The 14,018-nt window shown below is 28.4% G+C and overlaps 2 protein-coding genes across 7 annotated transcripts; one reads left to right on the forward strand and one right to left on the reverse strand.

The window, feature by feature from the left end:
* Positions 1-30: 30 nt before the first annotated feature.
* On the reverse strand, positions 31-2,813 carry LOC124423828 (cell division cycle 7-related protein kinase-like). 3 transcript variants are annotated; one of them, XM_046962072.1, is made up of 9 exons: positions 2,106-2,796; positions 1,758-1,977; positions 1,566-1,659; positions 1,318-1,460; positions 1,116-1,227; positions 849-1,032; positions 611-760; positions 365-477; positions 31-265 (listed from the first exon to the last, which is right to left on the reverse strand). In XM_046962072.1, exons 1-9 carry the CDS (start codon positions 2,149-2,151, stop codon positions 134-136), a joined length of 1,194 nt encoding a protein of 397 aa, XP_046818028.1. In that variant the 5' UTR covers positions 2,152-2,796; the 3' UTR covers positions 31-133. The 3 variants fall into 3 exon arrangements, with proteins under 3 accessions (XP_046818028.1, XP_046818030.1, XP_046818029.1); XM_046962074.1 differs by lacking the exon at positions 2,106-2,796 and having other exon boundaries at positions 1,566-1,685; positions 1,758-1,926; XM_046962073.1 differs by lacking the exon at positions 365-477 and having other exon boundaries at positions 52-265; positions 2,106-2,813.
* Positions 2,814-3,093: 280 nt separating this feature from the next.
* LOC124423822 (exportin-1) lies at positions 3,094-13,988 on the forward strand. 4 transcript variants are annotated; one of them, XM_046962065.1, is made up of 15 exons: positions 3,094-3,796; positions 4,301-4,535; positions 5,533-5,727; positions 5,811-6,161; positions 6,242-6,958; positions 7,042-7,276; positions 7,405-7,568; positions 7,657-7,791; positions 7,896-8,039; positions 8,112-8,258; positions 8,352-8,600; positions 8,685-8,937; positions 9,025-9,275; positions 9,364-9,517; positions 9,744-13,988. In XM_046962065.1, the coding sequence occupies exons 2-14, from the start codon at positions 4,338-4,340 to the stop codon at positions 9,508-9,510; spliced, it is 3,186 nt and encodes a 1,061-aa protein (XP_046818021.1). In that variant the 5' UTR covers positions 3,094-3,796; positions 4,301-4,337; the 3' UTR covers positions 9,511-9,517; positions 9,744-13,988. The 4 variants fall into 4 exon arrangements, 3 of the variants coding, with proteins under 3 accessions (XP_046818021.1, XP_046818019.1, XP_046818020.1); XR_006942166.1 differs by having other exon boundaries at positions 3,095-3,796; positions 9,364-9,641; XM_046962063.1 differs by having other exon boundaries at positions 3,094-3,353; positions 9,364-13,988.
* Positions 13,989-14,018: the final 30 nt, after the last annotated feature.

A 14,018-nucleotide genomic window follows, 5' to 3' on the forward strand; every position in this document is an offset into this window, starting at 1 on the left:
GTTATGTATATAATTAAAAAAAATATTTATTACAGTAGTTAATAAAATGTATAAAAATTGTATATTTGTCATGCAGTATGTATATATACATATATATTATTTCATTTATAGAATAATTTCATGTAAAAACTACCTATAATGATAATTTAAAAAATGGATGATCTAAAGCTTGTTCCGCTGTAATTCGAGTTTTATGATTTAAATCTAAAAGACTCGTCAATAGTTGGTACGCTTCTTTTGGATATTGTACAAATGATGATGGTATCTAAAAATTGGAAAATATATTTTTCATTAGATTTAACTAATAACTAAGAAAGCTTCCTTTAATAATCACAGATAAATCAAAACAAAACAAACAAAATACCTTGCTTTTACAATTACTGGTCTGTGGTAAATCTTTGTTTCTTTTTTGCAATTTTTGACATAAAGTCATTAAATCAATTCCTGGTAAATTTTCACTAACAATAAGTTTTTTACCTAAGTTGATAAATAAAATAAATAAAACATAAGACTATTAAAAACTAGTTTAAAATAATTAAATTTGAAATAATTGATAAAAAAGCCAAAGTAAAAAATATATATCAGAAAATTAGAAATAACAATAAAGTACCTAATTTTTGTGCACAATGTTGTAATTTTTGTGTACCAAATATTGATATTATTTCTGCTAAAGCTGTACAATCATCAGGTGATCGAAAAAAAGGCTGTGTACTACTCAGGATACATAACATAATTATTCCACTTGCCCAAATGTCAATTGCTAAAAATTATATACAATATGTATATATATAATTGGTACTCACTATATTAATTATTGTTTCAAAATATAAATTGTTTGCAATTTATACCTGGTGTTTGTAATGGGTATTTTAATAACACCTCAGGAGCTCTAAACCCTGGAGTGCCTGCTCGAGGTGCTGCTTGGGTAGGATTAGTTAAACATAAGGAACAAATTTTAGGTTTTCCGAAACATAAACATGTATCGTTCATGTACATTTTTTCTTCAGAAGTATAAGATACTTTCTTGCTATTCTGTAAACATCAAAATATTTGAGAGAGAGTAACATTAATTTATTTGTGAAAGAAAATAATTTATTGTATAAAAAAAAGTTTACCTCATCACATCTTTTTCGTTTTATAGATTGCATTGTACTATTCAGTGATTTCTGATTATTTAATGTTGGTGTTGTATATTTTTGAGCCAATCCAAAATCAACCAATAAATATCTAAAAGTGTTTATTTATTTAGATATACAATAGATTATATTTAAATTAGCAATAGATTAAGGGACATTTATTGTCTCCAAATATAGTCACCTTTTATTAAAACGATCATATAAAAAATTACTTGGTTTAACATCTCTATGTATTATGTTAAATTTGTGTACTCTTCGCAATGCAATTAATAGTGCTCTCATATAATCTCTTGTTTCTTGTACTGTCATATCTTGAATATATTCCTGATTAACATGTTTTCATTATTAATCTATTTTCTTTTTTGTATAATAAATTTGAATTACAAGTTATCACTACAAATACTATATGAAAATCAATGGTGAACTTACAGAAAACTTATCATGTCTCATATATGGCATTACAAATACAACAGATCCTTGATTTCTTAAACATAATTCTAAACTGACAACATGATCTTGTCCTCTAAAAAATGATAAAATCTTAATTTTCTATAAGTAAATATATATTAAATTAATATTGGTACCTATATATATTTAAATTTAATTTTCTTTAGTATTTACCCAATTTGTTTTAAACATTGCAATTCGCGTTCTATCTTTTCTATATGGCAAGTAGGTACCAAATGTTTTAATGCATATTTTTTAGAACCATTAGATGATTTTAAAGTAGCTAAGTAAACAGAACTAAATGTGCCTTCTCCAACTTTTCTATGTATATGAAAGAGTTCCTTCAAGAATGGTATATTATTTTTAAGAGCAATAACCTTATCATTATTTTCATCTGAATAAAATATTTCTTCTATTAGTATTTCCTAATATATATCTTATATATATTATATTTATATATATATATATATATATATATATATATATATATATATATAAAATTTAATAAATATATGTTCTTGCCTTTATCATCTTCTTTCGTACGTGTGGATAAATTTAAAGCATCCATAATATTAAACTAACAAATATACAATCTTATATTACAGATCATTAACTTATGGTTAACCTCACTTATCTTCTGAACTGCCTTTTCAAACATACTTAAATGTATTCTTTTTTTACCGCGTAAGACTTGCCAATACATGCTAAATCGAAAGATTTCATGCTAAAACTTTTAAATCTTCTTTAGGCAGATCTTTTTACGTTGCTATCTTTCTTTAGTTTGAATCAGATATGCGTCAACATAAAGCTAAGTGCATCCGTGCTCTTGAATAATTTATGTGAATAAAGATATTCGGGATAATACATACATACGAGTAGATTTTTATAATAAAATATGTTATATATTTGGTCTATTACATAAAAAAATCTCATTCATATAATAATTGTAATTAAAAATTCATAATGTATGTAATGAGAGATTTTCTATTACTTTTCAGTATCTTTTATTTGTCAAAGTTATTCTTTGGCAGTTACATATATGCGTCATATTTAAATGTTACGTAATCGTAATCATTGTACTGTAAAGACTAAATATGATTGGAGCTTTCTAATCTATTCTTCGTAAAAGCCAATATATAATTGGTTGAACGTTTATATTTGTATGCAATCATCTTCAGTAATTTGCTGTAATCTGCTCTCGACAAGTAATTTTGATGTTCAGTATTGATCAGTAAAATATTTTTTGTTAAATAAAACTATCTTTAAAACAAGACAAAATTTGAAGAATAAATTATGTCGTTAAAAAACATCATTATTAATATATACTACCATAATGAAATACGTAAATTTATAAAAAAAGAAAGAAAAATATTTTTCATAAGGAAGCATAAAAATTCTTTTAATTTCGAAAATTTATAGTAAACATAACAACACTAAAAAGATATAAATATGTATGAATGATTCAATATATCCTGAAATTAAAACGGAATAAAGTGGAATAAACGTATCTCTTATGAAGTCACGTGACATCATTATGTTGTCGCTCAGAATGTTGTTTATCTGTTACGCGATTGGTTGACAAGATTCGATGAAACCAATCATGTTTTTCGTTGCTCCGCAATGGTCGCGCATACTTTTCGGCCATCTTGTTATTTTCGAAAATCTTGAGGTTGGGTTTCGGCGACAACGCAGTGTGGCCGTTTTTCTTGTTTCTCGCTATGAGTGAGTGAAAAAAGGAGTGTACTCCGTTTTGGAATTCATGAAACGAAGGTACGATGAGTTTAAGGTTTCGCGTGGACGATCGGATACCTTCAACGATGAATGCCACCTTTCCTCGTTGATGAACATCGCAAATGTAGCAAAAACGGATGAGGAATGAGCGAGAGAGAGAGAGCGAGAGAAAGAGAGAGCGAGAGAGAGAGAAAGACGTGCGAACGAACGAAGCGAGAGAGTATAGTGCGAGAGAAAGAGCGCGAGAGGGGAGGGGTGTTCGGAGGTAGGGGGTGCTGTGTGGGACAGAGAAGAAATGATAAAAAGGCGGTGAGGAACGGCGAGTGTGTGAAACGAAGAACAAAATTGTTCGCGCGCGGGAATCAGCAGCGGTGTGTTTAATCCTTTTGTGCTTGTGATTTGCACGAAAAGGTCGTGATTACCAGTGCGGAACGTGTGTTTTATACCGCCGAATTGAGAATCTGCGTATGAGAGTCATTGATGTAGGTTTAAAACGACACTTTTGACTTCGATCTATGAACAACGACGCAGCGGGGAAAATTGGGCCCGGGCGACCGAAACGCCGCAGATTTTCAATGTTTTCTCTAAAGATATTTTTTATTCTATTATATCATCATTTCTATCACGAATTTGATCAATTAAATTGTTTGTTTACTCCTTTTACGAACGACAAAATTTGTTTGAGATTGTCAAATGTAGGTTAGGTTGGACGGTCGCAGTGCGGTGACCTCCCTCGCAGAAGTTAGGAATGATTTTCTTCTTTGCATTTAATTTGTGACACATTCTTACTATAAATGTAATTTTAATATATGTTATAAATCGTAAAAATGTTTTCATTTTTCATCATGTATCATAAAACTGGCCAGTTAGAGAAAATCATTCGCTGCTTACATTTATTCATAAATTTACTGAAATATATCTATGTTATACTTACTTTATGTGCACAGAGTTGCATGTAATTATATAAAAAAATATTTTGTGTTTAGATAAAGTGTATGAAAGGAAGAAAATTTGTAGTACGGAATGGCAACTTTGGCAGAGCAAGCGTCCAAGCTATTGGACTTTAACCAGAAGTTAGATATAACGCTTCTTGATAATATAGTAGGATGTATGTATACTGGAATAGGGGAGCAACAAAGGGTTGCCCAGGAGGTATTAACTACCCTTAAGGAACATCCAAACGCATGGACTCGCGTAGATACCATTCTAGAGTATTCTCAGGTAATTTTGATTGTGGTATATTAAAACGGAGGTATATGTACATATATATTTATGAGATAATATATATTTCAAATAAAACTATAATAATATTGCAATGCAAGAACGATATGTTTAATGATATTCATACATATTGCATTATTCTTATCAAAGAAGTATAATTCAACTCGTATACAATTATTCCTATATAGTAGTATGTGTAATATAGTTAACATTATTAAAAATTATTATTTGGGATTTTATATATAAAATTTAGAAATTGCTTATTGTAATGATTTGAAATATAGACAGATATTTATTAAAAATTCATGTCTATATATATTGTAGATGCTGTATAGGTATAATTCAATTGAACAGTACAAAAGGGGATAATTGCAGAGAAACAAGACTCAAGAAATCAAATTCAGTATTTACAAAATATTAAATGTAGAATACAATAGCAGCAAACTTTAATGTGTTATTTTTTATTACTCAAATTTCACAAAAAGTTGTAAATTATAATATAATAACATATAGTATTTTCATATTTATATGCAAATGTTTAATGTATTGGATATTTTATATTTTATGAAGTAAAATATTTTACATGTCATTTATGGTTTGTTGCCACTGTGGAAGTCAATATTTATGGATTTTTTATTTTAAAGTTGTAGAATTCAAGAGTAGTAGAAGAGTAGTAGAATGTTTACTTAATTTTTTCTTTCCTTTTTTTTCTAATATACATTGACAATAAAACTCTTTCTGATATCAATTTGTGTTTCATTAATAAAAGAAAAAACATTGAAAGTTTAAATAAATCCAATAATTCATGTAATATTAAAATTAGAAGAATGGGTAGTATAATTCCTAACTTGTGTAACAATTTAAACGAATATTTACAAGTTTGCTGTTTTGAATCCCATTTTATGCCAAAAGAATATGTTGTTTATGAGATACATCAGGAGGAGTTTTTATCATGTATTTGTTATTCATATATCATTTTATTTCATCATTTCTACAGAATCAGCAAACAAAATATTATGCCTTACAAATCTTGGAGCAAGTTATTAAGACACGGTGGAAAGTACTACCTAGAAATCAATGTGAGGGTATAAAGAAATATATTGTAGGCCTCATTATAAAAACAAGTAGTGATCCAGAGACAATGGATACTTCTAAAGTTTACCTCAACAAATTGAATATGATCTTAGTGCAGGTAATGCAGTATAATGCATATTAACTATTATTACAAATAATCAAAGATTATGAATTATAAATTGATTTATTGTTGATTTGTAGGTATTAAAACGAGAATGGCCAAAGAATTGGGAATCTTTCATTAGTGACATTGTTGGAGCAAGTAAAACAAATGAAAGCCTCTGTCAAAATAACATGGCAATTCTCAAACTTCTCTCAGAAGAAGTATTTGACTTTTCTAGTGGTCAACTGACACAAACAAAAGCTAAACATTTGAAGGATACAATGTGTAGTGAATTTTCACAAATTTTTCAACTTTGCTTGTTTGTAATGGATAATTCACAGAATGTACCATTAGTAGCTGTTACTCTGGAAACGTTATTAAGGTTTTTGAATTGGATACCACTTGGATATATTTTTGAAACTAAACTGATAAATACTCTAATATTTAAGGTATATAATTTATGTTATATATTTCTAGTTTCTATGTGGTATTATTTATATATGTATTACATATATGTTTCATTTTTCAGTTTCTAAATGTACCAATATTCAGAAATATTACACTTAACTGTCTCACAGAAATTGCTGCTGTGACAGTAACGAATTATGATGACATATTTGTTGCATTATTCATAAATACGATGCAACAGTTAGAACAAATGCTTCCACTTGAAACTAACATAAAAGAAGCATATGCAGTTGGACAAAATCAAGAACAAAATTTTATACAAAATTTAGCAATGTTTCTTTGTACTTTTTTAAAAGAGCATGGTCAATTAATAGAAAAGAAGCAATTAAATGAAACATTATTGAAAGCCTTGCATTATCTTGTGTTAATCTCAGAGGTTGAAGAAGTTGAAATATTCAAGATTTGTTTAGAATATTGGAATGGTTTATTAGCTGATTTATATAAAGATCATCCATTTGTGGCACCTTCCCCTTTTATGTCAAAGAATATGACAATTTCACACAGAAGAGTCTTCTACTGTCCAGTTTTGACTAAAATCAGGTATATAATGATCAGTAGAATGGCTAAACCTGAAGAAGTTTTGGTGGTTGAAAATGAACATGGTGAAGTTGTACGAGAATTCATGAAAGACACTGATTCTATTAATTTGTATAAAAATATGAGAGAAACTCTTGTATATCTTACTCATTTGGACTATGTGGATACTGAACGTGTTATGACAGAAAAACTTCAGAATCAAGTTAATGGTTCAGAATGGTCTTGGAAGAATCTCAACACGGTATTTATTTTTTAATTTTTTTTTGTAATATTTGTTACAGTTATCACTTCGTCAATTTTATCTAATATTTTCTCTTTGGATAGCTATGCTGGGCAATAGGTAGTATTTCTGGTGCAATGCATGAAGAAGATGAAAAAAGATTTTTAGTAACTGTAATTAAAGATTTACTTGGATTATGTGAGCAAAAAAAGGGTAAAGACAACAAAGCTATAATTGCCAGTAATATTATGTATGTTGTTGGACAATATCCAAGATTTCTTAGAGCTCATTGGAAATTTTTGAAAACTGTTGTCAATAAACTCTTTGAATTTATGCATGGTAGGTAACGCATTACAAGCTATAAACTATACATTGTTAATTTTTCATTACCAATTTTTATTATTAACTATTTATATATACATGAGTAAATACAAAAATTTATTAATATCATTTAATGTTTATTTTAGAGACCCATGATGGAGTACAGGATATGGCCTGTGACACATTCATTAAGATAGCTTTAAAATGCAGGCGACATTTTGTTACAACACAGGTCGGTGAAGCATTGCCATTTATTGAAGAAATCCTTTCAACAATTAGTAGCATCATTTGTGATCTTCAGACACAGCAGGTAAAGTTTTAGTTTAAAGATTTTATTGAAATTGTTAATGAAAAAAATCAGAAATTGTATTACATTTATATTCATTTATGTTATATAGGTACATACATTTTATGAAGCTGTTGGATATATGATAAGTGCTCAAACAGATACATTAGTTCAAGAACAATTAATAGAAAAATATATGCTTTTGCCCAATCAAGTTTGGGATGATATTATATGCCAGGCTTCAAAAGTGAGTTCAATTGTAATAACATAAACCTGCGAATAAATATTCATTAATTTTAAATAGAATATATGTAAAACATGCTAACTATATAAAATATGGGTCTGTTTCAGAATGTTGATGTATTAAAAGATCCTGAAGCAGTTAAGCAACTTGCTAGTATTTTGAAAACAAATGTTAGAGCTTGTAAAGCTCTAGGACATCCATATGTGATACAATTAGGAAGAATATATCTGGATATGTTGAATGTTTATAAGGTATTAACATACCATGTAATATAAGTTATTTTAACGAGTTCAGAGAAAGTGATTTAAAAAATAATATTTTAGGTTATGAGTGAGAATATAAGTGCTGCAATAGCTTTGAATGGAGAGACAGTGATGAAACAACCTTTAATTAAGAGTATGAGAGTAGTAAAAAAAGAAACATTGAAACTAATTTCAGATTGGGTTAGCAAATCTCTTGATCCACAAATGGTACGATATTATCATTTTTTATATAAATGGATACCTTTAAAATTAGTACAAAAGTGCATTTGAAGAACACGTTAATATTATTGTTTATTCTAGGTATTAGAGAATTTTATACCACCATTATTGGACGCAGTATTACTGGATTATCAAAAGACAAATGTTCATTGTGCTAGAGAACCAGAAGTACTCAGTGCTATGGCTACTATAGTAAATAAATTGGAAGCTCATATCACTAGTGAAGTACCTAAAATATTTGATGCCGTATTTGAATGCACTTTAGAGATGATTAATAAAGACTTTGAAGAATTTCCCGAACACAGAACAAATTTCTTCCTCTTACTACAGGTAATAATAATAATATTATAATATCTATGTTGATATTCAATATCATCACAAAATAATTACGATTAATTTTTGTTTTTCATTTAGGCAGTGAATAATCATTGCTTCCCCGCATTTTTATCAATTCCACCAGCACAGTTCAAGCTAGTGCTTGATTCTATAATTTGGGCTTTTAAACATACAATGAGGAATGTAGCAGATACTGGATTGCAAATCTTGTATCAGCTTTTACGAAACATTGAGCAGCATGAACAAGCTGCACAAAGCTTTTATCAAACATATTTTACAGATATTCTTCAACATGTATTTAGTGTAGTAACAGATACATCGCATACCGCAGGTAAAATTACGTCTTTGTAGATATATATATGAATTATTTATGACGTATTTATTCTTTTAAAATATTCTTATAAATACTGTTCTATAGGCCTTACAATGCACGCTACAATTTTGGCATACATGTTTACATTAGTTGAGTTGGGAAGAATACAGGTACCACTTGGACCAGTGCCTGATAATACATTGTATGTTCAAGAATTTGTAGCGAGGTTACTCAGGACTGCTTTTCAACATTTGACTGATAATCAGATTAAAATAACAGTGCAAGGTTTGTTTAATCTTGATCAAGACATCCCAGCATTCAAAGAGCATTTGAGAGATTTTCTTGTACAGATAAGAGTAAGTATTAACCAAAAAGATGGTGTTTTTGTAATAGCTAATAATAACGCGAAAGAAAAGTTTTGTTCATTTTTAATTTTTTTTTTAGGAGTACACTGGCGAAGATGATTCTGATCTTTATTTGGAAGAAAGAGAAACAGCTTTACGATTGGCTCAGGAAGAGAAAAGGCGACAGCAAATGGCAGTGCCGGGTATTCTGAATCCACATGAAATGCCAGAAGAGATGCAGGACTGAATAAACTGTAATCCTTGCCTGATATTTGTGCAAGACCAAACGACAAACACTCTGCTGTAGAAACTATTATATCTGCAACTACTCTCACAACCACTACCACCACTACTACCACTAGTACAGCCACCATCAAAGTGGATACACATTACATATTTATTAAAGCCAAGTTTAAAATATCACACTCTTGTTAATGAGGTAAGCCCAAAACATGGTGACTGTTTGTTTGTCTGTTATAGGATTTTAAAAGAAAAGGAGTTTCTGTTGTGGAAAAAGTGTGAATGCCTGCTTAGCGATGCTATTTCATGTATAAGAAGAGGGTACTTCTCAGAATAAATTATTGACTGATGTTTGTGTAAGAGATGACGTTCATACATCAACTGTCTATAATTAGTGGATAGAAAGAACATGGCAGAATTTTGTAATGGGAAGTTTGTTGCTAAGAGTGACAGAGTAAACATTTTTTGTATTAATGCAACAGCACCGTACATGTGACAACAATGCATTTAATAGTGCTATGTGATAGTTGCATCATCTGGCTCAATGAACACAGTATACTATACGACACTCTTACTTTTACATAGGAGAATTGTGATGTACTGTGCTTTGCGAAACCGTATTCTTTCTACATTTTTGGTCGTATGAGTCTGTTCTAAAATAGAGATTGATATGTATGCGGAGTCATGTGCGATAAATTCTGCTTATACATTGTCAAATGATTTTGTTACAATATAGACTCTACACACAGAGAATTCTTTTTGATTCATTATTAACTTGTGATCGCGGAAGAATTAAAATTACATCCTTTTAATTTTATAACTCAAAATCTTATCCTAAAAATATGAAATTTTTTTTTTTTCTTTTAATTTCAAATATTAATCAATAAATATGAGCTTCTCCATCACCTGCAGAAATTACGACTTATATTTTGCTGAGTTACTCTCTTATCTATTTGCTGCTGACTCTAGTATCTAGTAGAGTAAAACATTATCTTTAATTTTTTTCCTTATTTTTTTGTATCGTTCCTTTTTTATAAAGGCAGCTAATGTCTATTGATTTATATGCGCATATTCTCTAAAGGATATTAGATTTTAGGTATGATACATAATTTGATAAATACATAAAGAAGTACAATTGACATACATAAAAAAGAAAGAAATATATAACTACCCCCAAGATATTTACATGTGATATACTATTTCACGTGCATATAGTAAACACTCGGCCATCAGAAAATAACAAAATGCACAGAGCTATGATATCTGCATGACTTAATGCATTTAGGACAAGTACAAGCAAACTTTAAGTACAATAAAGGATAAAAAATGATTTTGCATTAAATAGTATCGTCGTAGCAGGCTTTTGAGGTAACATAAATGTCCTAGATGAATGTGTGTTTTTATCTGCGTGCAGTTGAACTATAATGCTATTATAGTGCAACATAGTAAAGTGACGTTGTACTGTAATATTATAATACTATTATGCTGTATATATGATCCACTGCGGGCCGTGAAGTGGCATCTTGTAAATGAAAATTAATCACGAAAATATTAGCATTTGTTTATGCTCCACTCTTGCTCAATTCATTGTATATTTAAAAACTTAAAAATCGATGATTTTAAAGATATCCAAGTAAAGCTGTTCCACTTATTATTACGTTCCACTTAATATTGTAAGTTACAAAATTGCAACCATCTTTAAACTATTAAAGAGTAATATTAGCTGGAAGGTGAAGTTTATAAAGTGTACAATATATGAATCAAAATTGATAAAATATTTCTTTAATAATTAATATGCAACGTATGATATGTATCTTACTAAATTACATTTGTTAAGTTCATTTAATATCGGGGCCATTAAACAATAGGTATTCGATCAGTTAATTTCAATAATAAGTAGTACTGTATCTAATATTCAATCTTAATTAAAATATGAAATCTTTATCCTTTTTTTTATGTTAAGGGAACGTTTATAGATATTTGAATGCTCGTAACAGACAAAAGTTTTTCTTAAGAGAGAGAGAGAGAGAGAGAGAGAGAGGGGGAGAGAAAGAGAGAGAGAGAGAAAGAGAGAGAGAGAGAGAGAAAGAGAGAGAGAGAGTGAGTGAGAAGTGGGGTTTTAGAGAGTACATATAACAAGCATTAATTAGATTTCCAAAGTAAATATAAACGCATCAATTATCATTTTCATTGTGTAAAATTTAAATAACGAGAAAGTATAAATATTTTCTATAAGTACTACACACTTTTATAATGTGATGTAGGATTGTATGAAGTCGGTACTTTTGATGAATGTTTCAACGTTCTTATGCTTTTTATATGATCTAACACCTTCTATGTGATTCTGGTGTGACTGCATAATATTTCAATGTCTTACATAAATTCAAGTGTTATGTAAATGATCTATTGTAGTTCTAACTTATCGATGCTGTAAATTACATCATATATGTCTTGATTTAGATATGTTTAATAGTTTAAAGATATACAGGCTTGGTATTGTAAAGTGTGTTGGTGTATCACTTCAAATGTTAATTAAATGTCACTTTTCTATTAATCGCAATAAAAAATAGATTGCTAGACTGTTCGTAACTTTAGGAAATAATATATTCTATTTCTATACAATTATTTCAATTTATTAATTTTATTTATTAATAAATAAATTCAGTATAATTAAAATATAAAATAACAACTTGTTTTGATAGGTATTTAGTGGGTTTAAATTTTTTATTTGAACAAATTTAGAATATAGGAAATTAAAAATTATATATAAATATAAATCAATATTTATAAAAGATATAATCTTTTACTGAAATCATTGTAATGTGATAAATTTTTGTCCTGTAGATTAACGCGGATTAAATAATTACACAGAATTTATAGAGAAAAAGTTGTATTTTGTTATCATTTAAAGTGATACATTTTATGCAAGTTAATTTTCAATTTATTACAGCACACGAATATCAGTAGATTTACAAATTAGTTTTTCACTAAACACAGAAAAATGTAACAGAGATAGATATGCAGTTTCTTCCACTTTCTAAAATAAAATATCCATTTGCAACTTTATAATATGATTTCATTTTATATTAAAATACTTAATAAATCTAAAAAGGACCTTTTTATGTCTGGTTTTCAAAAGAATATCTATTATTAATATTGCGTTCTTTTCTGTAGTGGATGGAATTGGACTATGATAATTAAATAAAATACATAATTATGATTTTCATTTGAACAGATTACCATTGATAATTAGTATTAAAAAAAATGGATCGGAAAGAATCCCTGGGTAGAATTTTTAGTCTATCACATTTGATAATGTTTACGATGTTAACCTAAGCTGCTGGTGATGATTATACCGGAATAGATCATTAAATTGGCATCAATGTAGCTGTATTGTATTATTACTTTTTATAAATTGTATTTATTTACAATTAATCGAAACCAAATTGTACAATTTTTCAAAATATTCCTTCTTTATGCAATCTGTACTTGTAAAAGTAGGGTATATAATGATATACATTATGTAATATTACATAAATGAAAAATAGTAATTCATTTTCATTAAAAGAATTTTTTAAATGTTTGAATTTACATGTATATTATAATTGATATTGTATTAATGTATATTTCTTAGTGATATTCACTATTTCTTAAAATGTCCATTGTGATGCATGAATTTGAGAAAACCGATCTGTTTATACAATTTGGTAAAGTTAAATGTAAATAAGTAAATACGGATTAAACAATACAGTTACATCAATGACAATACATTATCACTTTATAAAGTAAATATAGAAGTTTTTAGTTTAAGTACCAATGACAAATGTGTAATGAAATTAAAGGACATGAAATGATTTTTCTTTGATGGTAATTCTCTCTATGTTATCGAATACAACTTTGCAAATATGAAAACGTTGAAGCAGCCTAAGATGTAACCATAAAAGAGTACAATACTGTGTGCTCTTTTATTATTCATAAACTCGCATTTCAATAGTGTGCACATTGTAAAAATGTGTCTTGAATCCCCTTGAGCTGTATAATAAGTACATAGATTACTTCCTTTAGTGGATATGCTATTTCAAATGTTTCAGCTTATTTTTAGATTATTGCTAAAAATATAAGATATACATTTTTTGTGTACTAGTATTTTTTAATATAAATATCCATTTGATTTATATATTCATTCTAAAAAGAAGCTGGTTTCAGAAACTTTGCCCTCCATGTAAGTTTACTTAGTTTGGGGATGCATTAATAATAGATTTTGTAATATGTTGAGTTAGCATTATTCTATAAAATGTCGAGGGTCGTACGTACGAATAGTCATGAGAAGAGAGTACATAATTATCGAGTGGTACATACTGCGTGTATTGAAAACGAGTGAATGTATTAAGTTAAGAATTCTATCAGTTATTCATGATAACGATAAACTATGTAAAGAGTATAGTAATACTTACTAATAAAATAAAAAATACTATTATAAATACAGTTTATGTATTTAAACATTTATTTATATTT

This window comes from Vespa crabro, chromosome 4 (assembly GCF_910589235.1).
Source record: "Vespa crabro chromosome 4, iyVesCrab1.2, whole genome shotgun sequence".
Lineage (NCBI taxonomy): Eukaryota > Metazoa > Arthropoda > Insecta > Hymenoptera > Vespidae > Vespa > Vespa crabro.

Excerpts from the sequence above, each read along its gene's own strand:
- LOC124423828 (XM_046962072.1), bottom strand. The coding sequence starts at position 2,151 with ATGGATGCTTTAAATTTATCCACACGTACGAAAGAAGATGATAAAG. Across the intron at positions 1,660-1,757 it reads CAATGTTTAAAACAAATTGG|AGGACAAGATCATGTTGTCA; the intron begins GTAAATACTAAA and ends ATCATTTTTTAG. Across the intron at positions 1,033-1,115 it reads AACGAAAAAGATGTGATGAG|AATAGCAAGAAAGTATCTTA; the intron begins GTAAACTTTTTT and ends TGATGTTTACAG.
- LOC124423822 (XM_046962065.1), top strand. The coding sequence starts at position 4,338 with ATGGCAACTTTGGCAGAGCAAGCGTCCAAGCTATTGGACTTTAACCAG. Across the intron at positions 8,040-8,111 it reads ATATGTTGAATGTTTATAAG|GTTATGAGTGAGAATATAAG; the intron begins GTATTAACATAC and ends ATAATATTTTAG. Across the intron at positions 8,259-8,351 it reads AATCTCTTGATCCACAAATG|GTATTAGAGAATTTTATACC; the intron begins GTACGATATTAT and ends TGTTTATTCTAG.